Consider the following 15,739-nt stretch of genomic DNA (forward strand, 5'->3'; position numbering starts at 1 on the left):
TGCAGAGAAATAAGCAAAACTACCCCTCTGGCCTTTCTTTTCCCCTTTGGTAAGAAGATTGCAAACATGCACACAATGGTGGAAAAAAAAAATATTCCCTTCCCCCCTGAACAAAATCAGCACCAGACACTCTCCATGGGTACATTCACTGTTCGCTAGTAGTATAAACAGATTTAGAAGTGACCTTTGTCTTTTTTTAAAATACCAACCTGAAGTGACCGTATCAGATTACCTCTGAAAATAAATTATCTGTTTTTCCTTTTTGGTATGATGAAAAGTAAGGGAATCAACGACATCTCAGGATTTAGCTTAAAGCACATTTTGACAGATAATACTCTACCCACGGATGTTACATGCAACCAAAAAAGTCACGTCTTGTAGAAAAAAAATCAGAGAAAGGTCTGTAGGGTCAGAATTCCCTTCTCTGTTACTGGAAAGTATTTTAGATGGGTGACTCACAGAGACGCTAGCCCCACAAAGCCATGTATTTACATCCTTATACGAGCTCTGCGTGACATACTATGTACATAGTATGCATATGCAGACACAGTGTGGGGAGACCGATGTTGTAATGGAAGTACGTCATGAAACGAAAATCAGAAGCACTCCACACTTTCAGACATCCTGTACAGAAGTTATTTTGCATGCAGCTCACTCCACTGCCTTAAAAGAAAACACAAGACTTGAGAATTCTACAAGCTGAGGAGAAAAAGTACAAAACCAGAGCCAGAGACAGCACAAAGGTAAGATGCCAAGAGAGAATATTTCATTGTAGTGAAACCTTGCCTTAAAAGCTTTCCTCTTGCTACCAGATATGAAAACTAAGTATATTTTACATAACTTGTTTTGTTTATAACATATCTACTTCTTTTTTTAAGAATGAACAGTTACCCTTTGCATTTATGCTTTAATTTTTTTCTGTTTTGTTTATAAATCTACACAAGACTCTAGTCTAAAAGGTCTTTGAATCATAGCTAGATTTTTCAGAGGTAAAAATCTTGGTAAGAAGCTGCAATTCTATTTCTCTAGACCCAGAATTTCCTAGACACACTATCAAAAAACAAAACAAACAAAAAAAGACTGAAGAAAAAAAAAGGAAAAAAAAAGACTAAAGAAATCTCTTACAGACGCAATTAAGAACTTTGTCAATATTTATTACTTTTCAGTAATTCCTTAATTAACTTTAAACCTTTTGGCTTTCAGTAGTGTGTTGCCTCCCAGCGTTAGGCTCACAGTGCTTCACTGGCCACAGGGGACCCAGCATACTAGGTTGCCTAGCCTGGGCCACCCTGTATGTAGCAGTAGCTGTCTGAGGGCAGTAGCTCTGTCCAGTTCATCAGTGTAACCCCCTCATATACCACAGGCCACCTGAATGACCCAGTGCAGCTCCCAACAAACTCTCCAGCCCCATGGCTGCAGTGGGGTTTAAATCCCAGGCAGCGAACAACCTGCAGCATAACAAGGAGTGCTTCTCCCCTCCAGCCACTTGGATCCCCAAGTGCTTCACAAACTCAGGCTTTCCCATGCTTTTTGTTTTATTTGAGTGAGGGAATTTCATTATTTCCCCTCAAACTCCCCTCAGTCCCTCACAGACAGCAGCAAAACAGGCTGCCCCAGTGAGCCATGTCCCCTCTCATGCCTTACAGGCAGCGGTGCTCTGCAAAAAAAAAGAGCCTAAGTGCTTTACACAGCCAGCAGCACTGCCTTCTGCAAGGAACTGAGTAAAACCTACACCTGCCACAGCAGGACAGAAGCTGTGGCTGGATCCCTGCACCTGATGCTGCCGGAGGTACACACCCCGCTGCACCCACAGCCCCACCAGCACCCCATTCTCCTCATCATACTGGGTTTCTGGAGCTGGTTTTCTCACTTCTGTAAATTAAACTAGTCACTTAAAGAATCATTCACCTGGCATCAGTGTGTCCCTAAGCAGCAAACAGCCAACCTGCTCTAGCTTCCTAACAGTAATTGCTAGGTTTTAAGCAAGAAATAAATTTCCTTTTTGCTGATCTGAATTGCTCTCAAACCACAGCACGGGAGAGCTTACCTCTGAAATACTCGGGGAGTGACTTAATCGGCAGAACAGGAACTCTTACTGCACAGTTGACAATCAGTTGACAAATCTGAAATGAAACAGAACGCAGGTCAGTAACTCGTGTAGGAAAGGCACTAGGTCATAGTAATAACAATTAGAGAACAGTAGGCAAAAATAATTTCTGGGTGCTGACAGAAAGATCTCTGAAAGGCTTTATTTACAGGTTACATTTGCTGTGACGGAACTGGCTGGAAGAAAGGACCTGTGGCGTTTGCATTTGTAAGCTGTTCTGGCTGAGACCAGTGTAGCAGAAACCAATGAGAGCCTTCCTGCTTCTTATCAGGAGAGTCTGAGGGCAGGATCAAACCAGCACCCTTCTTCTAAAGAAGAGAATTACTTCATGACCCCTGCTCAGAGGGTGCGGTGCCTACCTCGACGTTTTTTGTCCCCTCTTTGTGGAGGAGAAACCAGCTGCATGTTCTCTGAAATCTCTGTCTCTGCAGATGCAAATTTATCCGCTGTGGTAAGTCTGGCTGGTTTAGACAAAAGCTTATGTTTTTAAATTACATTCTTCTTCTAAAGATTTAACCTCTGCTGCGAATAGCCGGTTTGAAACTTCCTGCCTGCTGCTTTTAGCAAGCTTGTCAGAAGGGGCAGAGGTAATCACAGCCCTTCTGTGCCCAGTGGTGGTGGGAGAGGGTGCAGGATGGCAACGACTGTTTGGGAGCTTCACATTAATAAACACTGGGGACCCTTGTGCTCTTGGCTCCCCAAGGTCTCTTACAATAGCTTGAGATTCAAGAAACCTGACCCAGCTAATTGCTTCCATTGTCATAATCCAAGTAACACTAAAATCAGGGGCTGCTACCCTGGCTCTGCAAAGAGATCGCATCACTCCAAGGGGATGGTGCAGTCATATTTATACTCTGTCCAGCCTAAATTATAGGGCAGCATTGTCTGGGGTAACAGGTAATAGTGCAAGTAACGTTTGGACCCCAGAAAGCCTTGCTCCTCGAGCACAACCTTGCCTCAAGACCCCTTGCCACTGAGCAGCTCCATGTTACCGAGAGCTCCAATTTAGCACTAAGCAGCACAAGAGGAAAAAGCATCTCCAGGTCTGTGGACACATAGAGACCTCATCAGCATTTGTACCATGTCTTAAATGTGATTTTCATTCTTCCTTATGGGGAAGGTGATTTTATTCTCTTCCAGCACACCTGGAAATATGAATGACACCCATGGCAAGAGCAATATCAGCACTATTGTGGAACTGTTCCAGCTCATCACATACACCCCCACATTTACCCTGGGATTGCTGTTCAACGTGATGGCTCTGTCGTTCCTGTTTTTTAAAGTTAAAAAGCTGTCAGAATCTACAGTCTACATGATAGCCCTTATTTTCCTGGATACTTTGCTGCTGTTTACTCTTCCTTTTAAAATCATTTCCTATCACCTTCAGGACCACTGGAACTTGGGGTCTGTATTTTGCTCCACCTTGGAGAGCCTTTACTTTGTAAACATGTATGGCAGCATCCTCATCTCCTTCTGCATCTGTGTAGACCGATACATTGCTATCCAGCACCCTTTCACAGCTCCCATCCTGCGATCCACCAAGAAAGCTGCTATGGTCTGTGCTGTCATCTGCCTGGGCACTTCAGCTGGGACGGTCTGTACTTTCCAACTGCATGGAAAGGGCCAGAACATCTCATCCTGCTTCCATAATTTCTCCAAGAGCACGTGGGAAAATGCAGGCCTGTTAAGCGCCTTGGAGACCATCTTCTTTGGCAGCATGGCAGCCATGACCTTCTGCACTGCTCAGACCATCAGGTGCTTGAGAAAGCACAGAAAAACAGGCAACCCCCAAACACATATCACTAGGGCAGAGAAGATAGTGGTGACAAACCTTGTTGCGTTTTTGGTCTGTTTCACACCGTACCACGTGGCATACTTGGTGTACTTTTTGGTGAAGAATAACATAATTCACACCAGTTTTCAGCAAGTGTTACGAGATATCATTCAGATCACCCTTTGCTGGGCAAACCTGAACTGCTGTCTTGATGGGGTGTGCTATTATTTTGTTTTAAAGGAGTCCTTGGAAGACCCATTACAAAATAGTGAAAAAACAGCCACGCGAAAGCCTTGATCCATATGCTGCATGTTAGTTACTTGGGATGATGTGTGGAGAGGTTTTTGTGGGAAGTACATACTTCAAATATTCAGGTCTGAAAAGATTTCATAAAAAACAGAACTGCCCATTCCCAGGAGACAGGTCCTAACTTTTTTTATTTCCTTCCATAACGTTTTGTGTTTGCATTTTCAGGTAAAAAGAAATTGAATTGTTCCTATAAATGGTGATGCATATCTCTTTGGATGTGATTCCTCTTTACTTTGAAAAAAATTATAAAATAAATTGTTCACTCACATGTGGCAGACTTTTTCACCCTCCCTGTCTACACCACACCTGGAAACATTCCTCAGGGCTTCAGTCACTACAGACTTGGACTGCCGAGACAGAGACTTGGAACTTATGGTAAAAGGCTTCAGACTAAATTCTGTTGCCTCCCCTGCCCTGATCATGTATGCCCATGCTCACATACATGCACACATGTCAGGCTTATTTAAAAAAAAAATTATTAAAAAAAAAAAAAAAAGATTGTAACTAAATCCAAAGGCAGCTTTACATTAACATGGGTATAGCAAGATTTCTATGCCATTCCTCCACTGGCTGACTTGCTCTGCAAGATGCAACACCTGTTTCAGCGGCAGGTCTTGTGCCCACCACATCGTACTTCTAACTAATATGGCCACTAGCTCAAGTCCCCAGATAGCTCCGATGAATTGACTATCCCAGTTCCAGGCTTTCTCACCAGCTCCTCTTCTACTTGCAAGCTTTTATCTGTTCCTTCCTGCTTGGTTACAAACCTAATTTTATGAACAGAGCCAAACCAAACAAAAGCATGAAATAAAAAGCCCAAGTCCAATGTAGTGGCAAACACAGGAATCTGAAGGAACATCCCCCACCTTACTGGGGGATAAGGTAACAGCAGCCAGCACACAGGAGGATCCCAGGGGGGAAGCAACCTTTCAGACCTTGGAGCAAGCTGAGCACTACCACTTCCCAAACAAACAAGGCAGTAAAAAACAAAAACAAACAAATCCACCAGCAAGAGCTTAACATGCCAGTTAGTTACTTCATATCAGTGCTCACAGGCATCTAGATAAAGTGAATGACAACAGACATCCAGCCCAGAGAGAGGCAGCTAGTAAGCTGGGGGACCCCCATCACTGCCTCTGCCACTACCCCAGCAGCAATCTGCCACTTTCCTGAGTGGTGAGGATGATGACAACCAAAACAACTGGGTTTGATATTCACGTTGAGCTGGATACTTGCCACACCTCATCTAAGCAGGCAGGCTTTGAACTGTCTTTTCTCTGTACGCTTTTGAGAAGGATAATGCACAAACCATGTACTGATTTCTTCCCCATGCTGGCAATTTTTCATGTGGAGATTCCAGTCTGTAAAGTGAAATTTTCTGAAGTTGCTACAGCTATGTACAAGACTGTACCAAAGAAGTTCAGCTGCTGAGGAAGCAAACACTGTCCCAACACAAGATGTAATGTGTGCTGCTGTTTACAGAGTCCTTTTGGTGTTCTGGTGATGAACCATGCTTCCAAGGATATAGGGACTATGTGTTTACACTAGTCATGTCCTGGTTATATTCAAGTGCATGAAAACAAAACCCACCAGGATATTCCAGCAACAATTCCCTCAGTAAATTGAGAATATCTGACTAGCTTCCCTTCCAGCAAATACTGAATCTTCATCATCTCCTTCTCGTACCTTATCTCTTAACTAACCTTACTTCGGTAGACACAAAACTTTTACCACTGAGACTTCAGGCTCCTTTTGGCAGCAGAGTTAGAACAAATAATAGAACAAAATATTGCTGATAGAGAAGATTTATTTCAAAAGCAGTGGGCCATGCCAAGAGGGCCTCCATTTAGCTGATAATGCCTGAATATAGGCATCAGGGATTTTGTCAGTACCTCAGGAGGCAGAAGATACCAAAGCATGAGAAAACTGATTGCAATTGCTTTTCTATAGCCTGAGGCAGCTCCATTAGTTTTACTGACATGACGTTGGACTTACAGTGCTATAACTGAGACTAGAAGCTCACCTGTAGTTTTATGCTTCCTCTGTTGCTCATCTTTTTTTCCATTTCTAAATATGCTTGTTCTTCATTGTTATCCTGCTGTCCTTGGTCCCACAGATCAAAGTAACTCGCACTGTAATTTCATTCAGAGTACCGGTAGACAGCAGTGTGATGAATAATAAATTTAGGAATTTTCGGCTTCTTGCTTACCTACCTATTTCTGAAAATAACATACTGGTTAAAAAAGGCAGGGATGCTGACCAAATTAAGCATAGTTAAAACCGTACAAAGGACAAGTTAAAAGTGCTTGAGGCATTTCTTCTTCTCTCAAGCCTCTCCCCTATGTTTCTACAGCGTTTCTGGCCATTGATTTTTCTAGAAACAAACAGGCTGAGATGTAGAAAAACTAGCATCTGCCCACAGATCTGTGGACACCATCTGAGCTCTACACATGGCTCGCAGTGCTCTGCCAGCTCTAAGGGAGCACTAATTATCAAGGCAGGGTAACAACTTTTATTCTAGATTCCTGGGGAAATGATAATTTTGTAAAGGCAAAATTTTCTACTCAAATGTTCTCTGCTGAATCTTATTGCTTCTAAGCCTCTGAACATTCACTTTCCAGGTCAAACCTGGTGTGGTCTGAACCCTCCCCTGCTCAGCTGGGTAGCTGTAAGAGCTTTTTCATTTGTACGGCTTTATATCCAAATCACGACACTGGGTAACTAGCAAGACTACAGAGGTTTGTTTGCACCAAGACGATATTAAAGACATAGGGTCTTTAATAGCTAAGAAATATTAAAGACATAGGGTCTTTCGTAGCTAAGAAATAAAAGGAGAAAAAAAAAAAAACCAACAACCCTGAAAGTCTGCAATCTAAAGCCATCACAGGCTTCCCAGAATACAGGTAATGATTTATCTAAGGGAAAAAAAAAAAAAGCAGACCCAAGGATTTTGACTGAGGATTCACTCCTAACACATACAGTTCTTAGCTAAAAATTGTTAGAATGAGAATGGGCCACAGAAAGCTGTTATGAAGCACTTCTTCCACTTGCATTTGTTTTTGTATTTGGATAGGGAAAGGGAAAGGTTTTAAATCAGCACTGAAAGCATAGCAGGTCATGGGAGATGGTGAAGCTGCTCTGCTGGGGAACTTCACCCTTTGGACAAGCCAAGCCATTTCATTTGAGAGGCTTTTCACAAAATGCACCCTGAAACTGCCAGATTTCTTGCCAAGAGATTTGTCTTGCAGACATCCATGCCTGTATCGAATTCACATAAGTAATTTCCCTACTCATTTATTTGCAAGTTTCACTAAAAGGCTGGGCATGCGTTTCAGCAGCTTTGATATTTCACACTTAAACAAGCCAAGTGTCCCAGTTCCTGCAGCCTCACTCACCTGGGAAAGCAGTGAAGCTCAAACTTAGGTATCCACTCTGCACATCTTTCCTTTGATTTCCAAATTTCTTCTCTTCTAGTATGGCTGTTATCTTGTGTTTTGGGCTTAGGAAGTATCTGCTTGGATTGGGAAGGAAAAAGGTTTATAAGAAAACATCACTGCTGATATTTGCATATAACCACGGAAATCCCAACCAAAGTATTCTTTTCCCAAAGAGAAACAATCAGCACAGGTACCAGACACACAGTATCTCCTACAGATTTCACTATTGCCTTTTATGTTTTATAAAAGATATCCACATACAATGAATGAAACAAAATATTTACCATGAGCAATGCCACATCTGTCATCAGTGGTAATGAGAAAAATCTCAGAAAAGCAAGTCTCAAGCAAAACGTATAGGCTTTTATAGAAATCTTCATGTGCTTACGCTCCTCTCAAAGTGTTTTTAACATTTCTATTGCAACTAGAGAGCTTAATTGTCCTTTGTTTTCTCTGCAGAAAGACAGCACCATGAGATAAAGATGAATTTATAGCACTCTGGATACTAGGTAGAAGCCCACTGAGAAAACCCTCACAGACAAGTGTGAAATAGTTATTTTTGCTGTGAAAGTGGAGTATTACAGACAGGCACATGCAAAAATCACACCCCAGCTCACTCCACAGGTATTTCCCCACAGGGGAAAGCTGTTTGTGTGCTCTTTTAATCTGCTGCATTTACTGGTGGTATGAGATGGAAGTCTCATGAAGAAGCAAAACTGTCTTCAGTGACACAGTAAAGTGACAGAGCACTCCCATTACTGACCTTGGTATGACAGAGGCATGCAGCGTCCTGAACATGTCCAGTTTCGGTGGGAGGATACTCTGACTCTCAATCCTGACCTGAGCAGTTTGCTCCTAGATTTGCAACTGGCCAGTGCAAAGCAACAGTACAATTAAATGCTTCAGCTTCCCTTACTCAGCTCTGTTAAATTCATCCTTCCTTCCATTTCACATTCCTCTGTTTTCAGCTTTTTGGAGGCACTGAACTCTCTAGAAAAGCTGAGACTTCCCTCCATTGGGTTTCTTGCTTACTGAGAAACTTCTACCATAGCAACAAAATCTAATGAAACAATGTCTTTAGCTTTAGTGGAAAGCAAAAGACACCTACAACCTCCTTCATTTTATCTCAGTTATTATTATTCTAATTTTTATATACTGTCATTCCAAAAGAATGACATTTACCACATTATCTAATGTGATAAAAAAGTTGCTGTGGGATACTGATACAACCAAAAATCTATGAAGAATCAGAAGCATTTCCTAGGAAGAAAAGCTGAATCAGTGCCATTTGCAGACACCAAAGGATGTGAACCCTCATGTCTGCTGTATGCTACAGATTCCAATTAATCCTCCTCTCTATTCCAAGACAAAAGAGGCATTAAACTGGGATTATATTTGAGAGCAAGTATCAGCAGTTTAGAGCAATAAACACTGCCAAGCCATTGTTAATCCAAAACCAAGCATTACAAACCCAAGAAATCCAGTTTAGATTACACTTCAGAGTACACCAACACAATCTTGACCCTTCCCTGTTAAGTACTAACTTTTTACCTAGAAGTAAAACTACCTCCCAGAGATCATCACCTAACCTGGTCCCACTCAGCCAGTCATAGTATCTGAGACAACAAAGGACAGTGTTTGAAATAGCTTTACTCAGTCTAAAAAGGAGCTTAGGAAAGCATGAGAAGTTGCAGACCGTAGAGACCAGTCTGACTTCATTTTTGCTAATAGGAAGTGCAGGGGCTTGAAAACGTCGCAGCTGGAAGGTGCCAGAAATAAAGGAATGGGACTTTTGACAGACCAAGGTTGGCATGGCTGTAAAAGCCCTGCAGATAGATTTGTTTCCCTCATGCAGAGTAAAATAACTTGGTGTTAATAATAAATATGTTTATGTAGACCGTTTTATACAAGCAGTGAGAAGATAAAAGAAACCCTGAGCCAAAAAAAGTTCTCATCTCATTCTGAGTTCAGTCTCTTGCTGCCGCTTCCGTCTGCGGCTGTGCAGAGACCTCTTGGGACCTTGGGGCAGGATCCTGCTCTGTGACAAGGGGTATTTGCTCCCATTTGAGGTGCCCTGGGGTCTTCCATCCAGCCTCCAATGATGAATCGAATGGGGATGGGCTATTCCAGGCCCTTCTCACCTCTACCTGTCTCTCACTGCAAAAATCCTATGAAAGGAGCCACATCACACAAGTCAAACCCACAGCCTGACCACCTTGCCTTATGGTTCCTCAGAAGTAAAACCATTCAGGCTACTAGGAGATGGAGGAGGTAAAGCAATGGGCTGGACACTTTTGCATTGGAAAACAACTATAATGGCAAGGCAAAACTCAAACCTGATAGCAATAACAAGACCTTTAATTGCAAAGTCTTTGCAATTAGGTCTTTGACTCACCTTTGCAACACAAAACAGAGGCAAGAAGAGTTATGTTTCATTGTTTTGGAACAACGGGGAAAAAAAATCAAGCAGTATCACTGAGTCTTATCCTAGATTTCATTTCTGGACATAATCACACCATCCACATAATCATTATACTTTATTGTGCTATCAAACTAGCCTGCATCACTTGCCTTGGGATGTCCACATACACCTATCACAAAACATCTTTAAAAGACACCCCAAATCTTTCTCCCACTTTCTGGCAATCAAAAATGTGATCCTGCGGGTAAATATACTGATTCTAACTTCTAGTCTATGAGGTTGTCCAACTTGCACAACACAGCAGCCAGACTCCCATACTGAAAACTGTTTGGTTTGCGTCAGATTGTTTGTTTTTTCCAGAACTCCACTGCATACATCCGAGAATCTTATTTTCAACATTCTTCTTAGTTACATTAGGTTTACAATCCAACTCCCACCTCGTGTTTACATGTCCTTTAAACAGAGATGTAAACAGAACCACATAGGTCACAAAATCTCTCTTACCAAAGTTTTGGCAATACTGTTCAGGGTACAAATTATTATTTTCTTGGATAAATACAAAATGTCAAAGCAGCAAAGCTTGAAGGTCATCCTGACAGAGAGCCAATATGAAGGAAGCACTTTGCTGGTGAGTTCAAGGACACCTAGGAAAGTTTTGTGATATTTTGAGTATGTCGTGGTTTAACCCCAGCTGACAACTAACCCCACACAGCTGCTCACTCACTCCCCCTGCTTCAGGATGGGGAAGAGAATCAGAGAAGTGAGAAAAATTGTGGCTTGAGATGAAGGCAGTTTAATAGGTAAAGCAAAAGCTGCACACAAGCAAAACAAAACAAGGAATTCATTCACTGCTTCCCATCAGCAGGTGTTGAGCCATCTCCAGGAAAGCTGGGGTCCATCATGTGTAATGGCTACTTGGGAAGACAAATGCCATCACTCCAAACGTTCCCCCCTTCATCCTCCTTCCCCCAGCTTTATATGCTAAGCAGACATCTCATGGTATGGAATATCCCCGTGGTCAGTGGGGCCAGCTGTCCCGGCTGTGTCCCCTCCCAGCTCCTTGTGACCCCCATGTCCCCGCCGGTAGGGTGGGGTGAGAAGCAGAAGAGCCCTTGGCTCCGTGTGAGCGCTGCTCAGCAGCGAGGAAAACATCCCCTTGTTATCAACACTGTTCCCAGCACAAATCCAAAACACAGCCCCACACCAGCTTACTGGGAAGAAAATTAACTCTATCCCAGCCAAAGCCAGCACATGTATTAATGAAGACAGCACAAAGTACCATTCCCAAACCCAACAAGATGAAGAAGGGGCACCACAAGCCTATGGCAGGTGACAAACCAGCTCTGAGGCAGAGATGTGTTGCAGGTGGCCCACTGGAGCAAAGGGGCAGCCGATCACGCACCTACAGCTCTAGGATTCACAGCCTCCAGGGAAGAAGTGGGGTTTCAAATATTGCTGGAAACAGAACATGCAAATTTCAGTTCTTTTGCTCCTTGGAGGACTCTGGGAAAACATCCCTGTCAGAAAGGTAGTTCACTGCTGTAACTTACATTTTCTGTATTACTGCACCCCACTCTCCATTACAGCCACGTTCACTTAACTTCTGCTGCATACTTAATCCACCTGAGGTTAGAAACCCTTTTCTATATCACAATCAGTTGCTGTGGAAATGAGCCCGGTATCCCAGAGGATTAGAGTCTGGAGGGTCTGATTTAATTGCTCTCCCTGGACACACTCAGACTCCAATGGTCAATGTCCAAATGAGGAATAAGTAAGGGGGATGGATCAGCTCCTGAGAAACAAAAGGTCCCATTTTCATGCAAAGGGCTTTTGCTAGGAAGAACAATGAAGGAGAAATAAAGAAAAGTTAGAGACAAAGCAACAGAATCATTCTGGGCTGAAGGTTTTTCAAGAGGCATCAGCTGCTCCTTAAACTGTAAGCGAGATTTCAGACCTTTTTTAGATTTGCTTTTGCATGCCTAGATGGGAGTTGGTAGATGCAACCAAAAACAAGTGTCTGATTTGCTTTAACTTCCTTTTTGTCACTTTGCTGCTATTCACACCCTTAGATGGGAACAATTTTCAACATCTGTTACCAGATTTCTGATGGAGAAAGAAACTTTAAGAAAGAAAGAATTAAAAAAAGAAGGAAAGAAAAATGCAGTAAAAAGAAGAGCAGTAGCAAACAGCAGCAGCTCTCCTCAGCAGGTGCTGGCTGTGAAAAGCTCCTTTGGAAGATCTTGGCAACAGCACCCTTGACCCAAGGGGAGTGAGTGTCAGCAAAGGCTGGCAGTGGGAGATGACGGAGGGCTGAGGGAGCGTCTCTGAGCAGGCACAGTGAGCTCACAAGCAGCACGGCAGCAGTTGACAATGTCTGCAGCAGGTGAAGAGCATTGAAGGCCTTGTGCAAAACACTGCTACATTCATGGGGAAAACTCCTGCCCTTAAACTGCCCTGAAGGGAAAATGCCAAGAAAAGGCACATACAACCACAGCTCTTTGAATAAATCATGCATTTTGCATGCATTTCTCTCAATGGCCTTGCAAATTTTCCATGTTAAGCCCTGGTGACATAAGACAGCTTTTCTCCACTCTCTTTTTTTCCTTTCTTTTTTTTTTCCCCCTTTCTTTTTCCTTTTTTTTTTTCTTCCTCCCCTCCCCCCTTTTTTTCCTCTTCTTTTTTTTCTTCTTTCTGTATTTTTCCCTTGCAAGCTACACCATTGACATCAAAGCACAGCAAGAGCAAATCACATCCACTACCAACACCACAAAGAGCTCGCTGCAGCCCAGCATTTGACACTGACCATGCTAGCTACTTGCTTTACCACATTTTTTAAAATGACAAAGCAACGACAAATGGCAAAGGAAGGCCGCACAGCCCCCAAGAGCAGGCTGCAGCACCAGCCCTTTCTCCTCCTGCCGCCCTCCACCACAGCTAGTTTACTTTGTTTAAAAAAACAAAACAAACCCAAAAAAACCCCAACCGTCCGCAAATGCTTCCCTAAATACACTGCCACAATTGGGATTTGGTCTCCACAAGATGTCCTGGGGCTCCTGCATTTGCGATGGCCCCTGACAGGGGGCCAAGGGCCTGGGGGGGGGGCAGGCCCAGCTGCAGGCAGCTGTGCCTCGACGCAGAGGCCCAAGGGTTTCTTTTAAATATGGACTGCAAAGGATTTAACTTCTTTCTCCTCAAATCTCATTGCCAAATACAAAAAGTTGCAGTCAGAAAAGCGGTATTACTTTTGAAAATTTCCCATACCCAGGGAGGATTTTGCAGAGAAACACTCACAGCTCCAGTGATAAAACACTGCCCGTGGAGCCACCTTTCTGTGAGGAAACACCAAAGTTTTCTGCATTAAACTATTTGTTTAAGCTTCCCTCACTCACTCTGTGTTTGAGCGTGCACCAGGACATGGACACAACGAATATAAACCCAAACGTGAGGAGGTTCAAGGCGCAGGGCGTGCAGGCCCCAGCCGGCAGCTCCCTCCCTCAGCGCCGCCATGGCTGCCAGCCCAGCCTGTCAGCTGGCTGAGGCGAGGCACAGCCAGGCAACCTGCTGAATACCAGGGGTCATTTGATGAGCTAATGGCACGCTAATTTATGCAAGCAGCCTCATACACTAACGGTGCAGGTGCTGAGCAGCCCTCAGCCCCATTTGCTGCTGGGAACCAGCGCTGTGATGGTGGCAGCCACCAAGGCTGCAGAGGCAGGCATCAGACACGGAGAACCTTCTCCTTGCCCAAAAAATTCACTGTTTAGCCAAGCCAGTGGCCACGAGCAGAGGCCACCCTGCCCTGCTACAGCTGCACAGGACTAAGGTGGCACTGCCTGCAGGTTTCGCAGCCAACAAACTGCACGGGCTGAGAGGTGCAAATATTAAAGGCATTAATCGATTTTACAGCTTCTGCAAACAGCCCCGCACGGAGCTGCCCTCCCAGCAGTCACAGCATAAAACCAGTCAAGCACTTGCTGTTAATGACAGATTTGGGGAAAGAAGTGAACCGAAAATGTAAAGACCCACCAAGCCCCTACAGGCAAGCTCTGGCAGGAGCGATGTTCCAGGAACAGTTATGCTGGATGGATTCAAATTGTGAAGGAGACTGACACCAAATATTTACCTTTTAGTGCAATTAAACCACTTCATCAAAAGCACTGAATGAAAGCAAAGTGCATTTCCTTTGCAAACCTCATTACAGAACTGACATGCCTTTCTCTCCCCACTTAACGTTTCAACCAACCAATCTGGCATTTGGTACCTGCTGTTATAAAGGCAGCTAGGTTTGCGTTCGTTTGTTGTTTGCTCATGTATTTCATGGGCTAACACTAAAATACTGGGGTGGGGAGAAGGAGAAAGCATTTATATTTATGACATCTTAATTGAATCTTTCTTTAAGGCTGCTATAAAGCTCAGAGAGAGATAAACCAAAAGGCTTATTGCAAACCTTTCCCAGGTATCAGAGGGACTCAAGCTACGTTGCAACTGTTCATACTTCTGTAGAGCTCGTTTTCCTTGGAGAGGTGGATGAGCATCAGTTTTAAATGTCTCCTTTCCAAATGCTGCAAAATGCTTCTCAAGCAGTTTTATCAGGCAATTTTTTTTCCACCGCTCAGCAACCCAGCCTGCTGCTGCCGAGAGAGGAGCTCCTCCTGGCAGTGCAGGGGACCTGGATGTCTTCAACTGAACGGAGAACAGTGACCAAAGTAGGGCAGGAGAGAGAATATCCTTAATTGGGGTCCTCATTTCCTTCTCAGGTCCTGGGCTCAAGCAGAGGCGAGATTGACAGCTGTGACTTTTCGAATATGCAGCTGTCCCCAAAATACAACTAAGCGCCTGATAAACAGAAAGACCTATTTAAGGGCCACCCCTGCAGCTGGCAGGCCAGGGAGGTAGCACACTGCCAGCCAAGGCACAGGGGCTTTGGCTGAGGATCAGCGCTTGTTCCCAGCAGTCACCAACCACTGTGACACAGGCAAACCGAAGGGTCTGCCCCACAACGGCTGCCATTTCACCATGGTCATCCAAGCAGGTCCCAGGGGCTAACCCCACTTGCCCTGACCCAGACCCCCAACTTAGGGGACAGTTTCACAATGACCTTGCCCACAAAGGGAAATGCAACATGTTTAAAGAGAGTTACTGCCAGTGGCAGAGTGGGAAACCACCTCTTTGCTGTTCCCAGCCACGTTCATTGCCCAAGGGAGGAGCAGGTGAACTCTCCTGCTCTCTATCTGCCCCATTTACACCACGAGGACCTGTGCACAAACAGGTGCCGCATGTGGTGCCGTGGGATTTTTCCAGCATTGCTCAATAACTGGGTGTGCTGTTAGTTTTTAAGGACAAGGTTGTATTAGCACTGCAGACCCCAGCAGGCAGCCTTGAAAGGCTGCAACCCCTTTGCGGTATGTGCCCTACAAAGGGGCATGAGCCCCCCAGCAAGCTGCATGTATACTATGCTGCATCCAAAGGGGCATTTGAAATATATATCAAAAACTCCTTATAATGCAGGGAGCCTTCAGTAGCACTGGGGAAGGCCAAGGATGGGCAGCACTTTCTGAAGTTTGGAGCCAGCATCCAGCTCGACATACCGCGTCGCTACTCCCTTCCCCCACAGCTAGTCTGACAGCTCTAACTCACCCTGAGATGTTGCTAAAATCATTGCAAAACCAAAACCATTTGGCCGCACAAAT

General features: G+C 44.2%; 1 protein-coding gene across 1 annotated transcript; it reads left to right on the plus strand.

Annotated features, from left to right (window-relative positions):
- The first annotated feature begins 2,503 nt into the window (after positions 1–2,503).
- LOC119156915 (lysophosphatidic acid receptor 6-like) lies at positions 2,504–4,299 on the plus strand. Its single transcript, XM_037407348.1, has 2 exons — positions 2,504–2,558; positions 3,228–4,299. The coding sequence occupies exons 1-2, from the start codon at positions 2,511–2,513 to the stop codon at positions 4,176–4,178; spliced, it is 999 nt and encodes a 332-aa protein (XP_037263245.1). The 5' UTR covers positions 2,504–2,510; the 3' UTR covers positions 4,179–4,299.
- Positions 4,300–15,739: the final 11,440 nt, after the last annotated feature.

Source organism: Falco rusticolus, chromosome 13 (genome assembly GCF_015220075.1).
Source record: "Falco rusticolus isolate bFalRus1 chromosome 13, bFalRus1.pri, whole genome shotgun sequence".
NCBI classification, from domain to species: Eukaryota; Metazoa; Chordata; class Aves; order Falconiformes; family Falconidae; genus Falco; species Falco rusticolus.